The sequence below is a fragment of the Ixodes scapularis genome, unplaced genomic scaffold (genome assembly GCF_016920785.2).
Source record: "Ixodes scapularis isolate PalLabHiFi unplaced genomic scaffold, ASM1692078v2 PGA_scaffold1__304_contigs__length_218370807, whole genome shotgun sequence".
Taxonomy (NCBI): domain Eukaryota; kingdom Metazoa; phylum Arthropoda; class Arachnida; order Ixodida; family Ixodidae; genus Ixodes; species Ixodes scapularis.
In genome coordinates this window covers 105,898,324-105,903,780 of record NW_024609846.1, presented here as the reverse complement: position 1 = coordinate 105,903,780, position 5,457 = coordinate 105,898,324, and the positions used below count along the sequence as shown (strand labels likewise).

At 52.2% G+C, this 5,457-nt stretch overlaps 1 protein-coding gene across 1 annotated transcript; it reads left to right on the top strand.

Moving 5' to 3' along the window:
- Nucleotides 1–2,383: 2,383 nt before the first annotated feature.
- LOC115315610 (peroxynitrite isomerase THAP4-like) lies at nucleotides 2,384–3,852 on the top strand. Its single transcript, XM_040209147.1, has 4 exons — nucleotides 2,384–2,569; nucleotides 3,345–3,498; nucleotides 3,579–3,650; nucleotides 3,743–3,852. Exons 1-4 carry the CDS (start codon nucleotides 2,408–2,410, stop codon nucleotides 3,850–3,852), a joined length of 498 nt encoding a protein of 165 aa, XP_040065081.1. The 5' UTR covers nucleotides 2,384–2,407.
- The last annotated feature ends 1,605 nt before the right edge of the window (nucleotides 3,853–5,457 follow it).

The following is a 5,457-nucleotide window of genomic DNA, read 5'->3' as shown; positions in this document are numbered from 1 at the left end:
CTCTAGGGGGGCGGGGAAGGAACGGGGAGGAAGGGAAAGGAGAGAGACAAGCGGTGGGAGGGTGGGTGAGCGAGGCAAGGGAAAGATATGGAGAGGGGAAGATGGGCACCGTAGGAGGATGAGGGTACGGATTGGGACAGGGAAGGAGAAGGGAGGTACCCAGTTCACGCTAAATTTAACGCGGGAATTGACGTCGTGACGACGTCCCGTGACTTCTACACCAATTCCGCTTTCCCGTTAAAGGTAGCGGGAAAGCGCTGTAGGAGGGTATCCCCGTTAAATGTAACGGGAAAGCCCTCTAGGGGGGCGGGGAAGGAACGGGGAGGAGGGGAAAGGAAAGAGACCAGCAGTGGGAGGGTGGGTGAGCGAGGCAAGGGAAAGATATGGAGAGGGGAAGATGGGCACCGTAGGAGGATGAGGGTACGGATTGGGACAGGGAAGGAGAAGGGATGTACACAGTTCACGCTAAATTTAGCGCGGGAATTGACGTCGTGACGACGTCCCGTGACTTCTACACCAATCCCGCTTCCCCGTTAAAGGTAGCGGGAAAGCGCTGTAGGGGGGTATCCCCGTTAAATGTAACGGGAAAGCCCTCTAGGGGGGTGGGAAGGAACGGGGAGGAGGGGAAAGTAGTGAGACCAGCAGTGGGAGGGTGGGTGAGCGAGGCAAGGGAAAGATATGGAGAGGGGAAGATGGGCACCGTAGGAGGATGAGGGTACGGATTGGGACAGGGAAGGAGAAGGGAGGTACACAGTTCACGCTAAATTTAGCGCGGGAATTGACGTCGTGACGACGTCCCGTGACTTCTACACCAATCCCGCTTTCCCGTTAAAGGTAGCGGGAAAGCGCTGTAGGAGGGTATCCCCGTTAAATGTAACGGGAAAGCCCTCTAGGGGGGCGGGGAAGGAACGGGGAGGAGGGGAAAGGAAAGAGACCAGCAGTGGGAGGGTGGGTGAGCGAGGCAAAGGAAAGATATGGAAAGGGGAAGATGGGCACCGTAGGAGGATGAGGGTACGGATTGGGACAGGGAAGGAGAAGGGAGGTACCCAGTTCACGCTAAATTTATCGCGGGAATTGACGTCGTGACGACGTCCCGTGACTTCTACACCAATCCCGCTTTCCCGTTAAAGGTAGCGGGAAAGCGCTGTAGGAGGGTATCCCCGTTAAATGTAACGGGAAAGCCCTCTAGGGGGGCGGGGAAGGAACGGGGAGGAGGGGAAAGGAAAGAGACCAGCAGTGGGAGGGTGGGTGAGCGAGGCAAGGGAAAGATATGGAGAGGGGAAGATGGGCACCGTAGGAGGATGAGGGTACGGATTGGGACAGGGAAGGAGAGTGGAGGTACCCAGTTCACGCTAAATTTAGCGCGGGAATTGACGTCGTGACGACGTCCCGTGACCTCTACACCAATCCCGCTTCCCCGTTAAAGGTAGCGGGAAAGCGCTGTAGGGGGGTATCCCCGTTAAATGTAACGGGAAAGCCCTCTAGGGCGGTGGGAAGGAACGGGGAGGAGGGGAAAGTAGTGAGACCAGCAGTGGGAGGGTGGGTGAGCGAGGCAAGGGAAAGATATGGAGAGGGGAAGATGGGCACCGTAGGAGGATGAGGGTACGGATTGGGACAGGGAAGGAGAAGGGAGGTACCCAGTTCACGCTAAATTTAGCGCGGGAATTGACGTCGTGACGACGTCCCGTGACCTCTACACCAATCCCGCTTCCCCGTTAAAGGTAGCGGGAAAGCGCTGTAGGGGGTTATCCCCGTTAAATGTAACGGGAAAGCCCTCTAGGGGGGTGGGAAGGAACGGGGAGGAGGGGAAAGGAGTGAGACCAGCAGTGGGAGGGTGGGTGAGCGAGGCAAGGGAAAGATATGGAGAGGGGAAGATGGGCACCGTAGGAGGATGAGGGTACGGATTGGGACAGGGAAGGAGAAGGGAGGTACCCAGTTCACGCTAAATTTAGCGCAGGAATTGACGTCGTGACGACGTCCCGTGACCTCTACACCAATCCCGCTTCCCCGTTAAAGGTAGCGGGAAAGCGCTGTAGGGGGGTATCCCCGTTAAATGTAACGGGAAAGCCCTCTAGGGGGGTGGGGAAGGAACGGGGAGGAGGGGAAAGGAGAGAGACCAGCAGTGGGAGGGTGGGTGAGCAAGGCAAGGGTAAAGTCCCTCGATGTTTCTTCACTGCGTTTTACAAGTACCGTCATTCTTTGCCGCGCCGACATCTGTTTCTATTGGAGGAGAGCGATGTCACGTGATTTCCGGATTTGTCGCCACTTCCGTCCGCCATTTGCCTCCAAGCTGCTCGGCTGCTCCGTCCGCTCGCGTGTTTCGTGATACTCGCCGACGACTTTAGCTCGACGTCCTGGTGTTTCTGGACCGTAATGGGGCAAGTGAAGTAGTAAGCGTTTGTGTTAGATGACGGGGTGTTGCGCTTTTGGGTGCAGCCAGAGTTCTGGTAGTGGAAAAAAGTTGTTCGCCGTTCCGCTTCGAAAAGCCGATCTGAAGAGGCAGAAGGTATGGCTCCATATGATTGGGAGAAAAAACTTCGTCCCTACCAGAAGCAGCAAGCTTTGTGAGGTGAGCATTTCTGGGCTAGTTTACCTCTTCCACACACGTTCACATAGGTACACATGCAATGTTTTTCCTGACGCGCCTGACTGCCGAACTCGGTCTCAGCTGAAATGCGGCCTCGGTGCTCTGCCGTTTTAGCCTGTTCTTTTTCACTCGAAAACCCGGTTGTTCGCCGGCAAAGTTTTTCGCGTAGTCTGAGTTTTTAAGGGACACGATATGAATGGATGAAGCCGCCGATTGGCCGCTTCAGCTGTGAGTGTCTCGCAGTGAACCTCTAGGAAACACGAAAAGCTACTACCGAGGACAACATGAGCCGAAAACGCCTTTCATACTTCTTTGGCTCACCACCTGTTTTTAAGAGAGCTGTGGTCCAAACTAGGAATAGAAAGCGAAGTTGAGGAATAATGGAGCTTGTGGGAGTCGCAGAAAAAGGTTGGGTCGGGTGTTCCAGCTCGTACTGTCCGCGCGCGGGGAGGGCGTACAATGCGCGGCACTGTTAGCGCGAACAGAGCATCGGTGTCTCTACGTATTTTACTTCCATGGAGTGCTGCTTTGCACCAAATTTTACCGCTTAGGATAGCGTCCCAAATTAGCCCTTCCCACTGCACTAGCTGTTTTGATGACGAATTTGTGATTCCGATAGAGAAAAAAGCGGCGATCACTCTTCTGTACTACTGTACTAACAGTGTGACGCTCTCTACCTCCAAACAAAGTCGAATTTTTTAGTGTTCTCAGTGCACTGTCCCGTGAATTGCAAGTTAGCCCTGTTCATTCTCGACAGGACCATTTCGCACCGGATCAGTTTGAACCTCGGATCTGGCCGAGCCATGGCATCAAAACACTTAAACCAGACGCTGTCCCCACCAAGTTTAGCCATAGGCTGCCAAAGCCAGTTCGAAGACCACCGCAAGAAAGGGAAATGGGAAACATCCAAGGCAAGTTGACACAGTCAGAGATGGTGAATTCGCAGTCACTTGGTTGCTAGATTTGGTATTAAAATGCTACCTATTTTAAGCAGGGGAGCCAATGCAGGAGGAAGACAGCATCCAGACGCTTCCATTTCTGGATTCAACTGCTGCTCTCACAGGTGTCGTATTTCCTCCTTCACAGATTATTGAGAATATGCTTGTCCAAGGTGATGAATTAATGCAAGTAGCATTGAACTGCATACTGACAAAGTTTACAATTTCAGCACAATTGCCTTGCCCACGCACACAGAGGCACAATCCAGCAAAGTGCAAAACTGTGACCAGGAGTCTGTGCCTCAGGCGGGCCCTCCAGTTGGTTAGTCACACGCAATTCCAGCATTTTATTAGCCGGGCACACGCAGCGACATGCAGTCACAATCATCCTTAACTCGAGCGTGTGCCAGGCATACTCTGGGCTAATTCTTCCGTTCCTTCTTTTTCGGCCTGTATTTGCCCATCTCAAATGTGGTATGTGCTTTCTTGGGCATTCCTGCAACAATTGACTATCCTGCCATGCGTATATGTGCAGTATGTACCCAGGACATCATTAAAAAGTATTGGCATTTATGTCAGCATGCTCTTCTTTGCTTTGGGTAAGTGTTGATTTGCACCATACATGCGTCCGTGCCAGGGGCGGATGCAAACATTTCCTGAGGGGAGGGGGGGGGGTCAGGTGTTGGTCAGCGTACCATACGTTTAGGAACCCCCGCCCCCTTGTTTCACGTCCTAAATTTTACACATGCAAAAATCAAGAGGAGTGTTTGTGCCCAATGCGGATGCTGCAGTTGCTGAGTAACATTATGGCCAGACACAAATGCTGCATGACATTGTTAGTGCAAGTACAACTGTGGCACTCTTTGCATTTTACTTTGAATTAGTAAATGCTGACACCAAATAATAGGGTGCAACTTTGTGCCCCATATGAACATTTTTCATTTCTTGTTTGCATTAACAGTGTCGCACTATGTTAGGTCAGAACCATCTTTAACACCAATGGGGTGAGGCGTACGCAATTCATGCCATAGACCGATCTCACCAGCCAGTTTGACTACGCGCCATCGCTGTCGCAATGCATTGAGGGAACTTCAGTCTTTCTGCACGTGCCCGAAACACTGGAACTCTGCGCGTGAGACAGCACAAGCCATTTCGGGCACCACCCTCCACCTATTGTGAACTAAAGTTATGGCGGCTTCATGCATGCGCCGAATGCTTGGTGAGGTGGGTCTATTGGTGGCAGGACGACAACAATTTCTTTCTTTTTGTCTCTATTGGTCCCTCTCAAAACAAATACATTTCTGTGACCATTGACTACTCTGCCATACAAATGTGTGCTGCATGCACCATATTGTGGGGTTTCATTTTGTGCCTACAAAGTTTAAGGGTTCACTGCAAGTCTCGGTACAAAAATCGAACATGGCAGGCTCCATCCTAATAAGAACTGTTGGTCAGTGCTCTGTGCTTAAACAAAGTAAGTCAATGCCAAGGGGTGCAATATTGCTTTTGCATGAAACTACACACACAGTATAAGAGCTTTATGCCCATTCTCGATTAATGCTGCAGGGAGCAGCTCCCTCCACAATTATGAGCATTCCTTATAAAAGTACAAATGACAGCCGTGTGTAGAAGTGAACAACAGGGCTGACGCTGGCTGTTCTCTGCTCGATACTCAGGAGCGGTTCCCTCATTCCTGGCAGCAGGCTCCTCCGTCCAGCCATGTACACCGCAGGGGACGACTGCCTCAAAGGGTGAGACGTTTCCCTGATTGAATGACAGCCATGTGTAGAAGTGAACGACAGGACTGATGCTGGCTGTGCTCTTTGCTCGCTACTCAGGTGCGGTTCCCTCCTTCCTGGCAGCAGGCTCCTCCGTCCAGCTATGTACACCGCAGGGGACGACTGCCTCGAAGGGTAAGACATTTCCCTGAAC

What these genes read in the sequence shown, in the direction of transcription:
- LOC115315610 (XM_040209147.1), top strand. Translation starts at nt 2,408, where the DNA reads ATGACGGGGTGTTGCGCTTTTGGGTGCAGCCAGAGTTCTGGTAGTGGA. An exon ending in GAAGCAGCAAGCTTTGTGAG is followed by an intron (nt 2,570 to 3,344) that starts GTGAGCATTTCT and finishes CATTCTCGACAG; the next exon opens with GACCATTTCGCACCGGATCA. An exon ending in GGAAATGGGAAACATCCAAG is followed by an intron (nt 3,499 to 3,578) that starts GCAAGTTGACAC and finishes ACCTATTTTAAG; the next exon opens with CAGGGGAGCCAATGCAGGAG.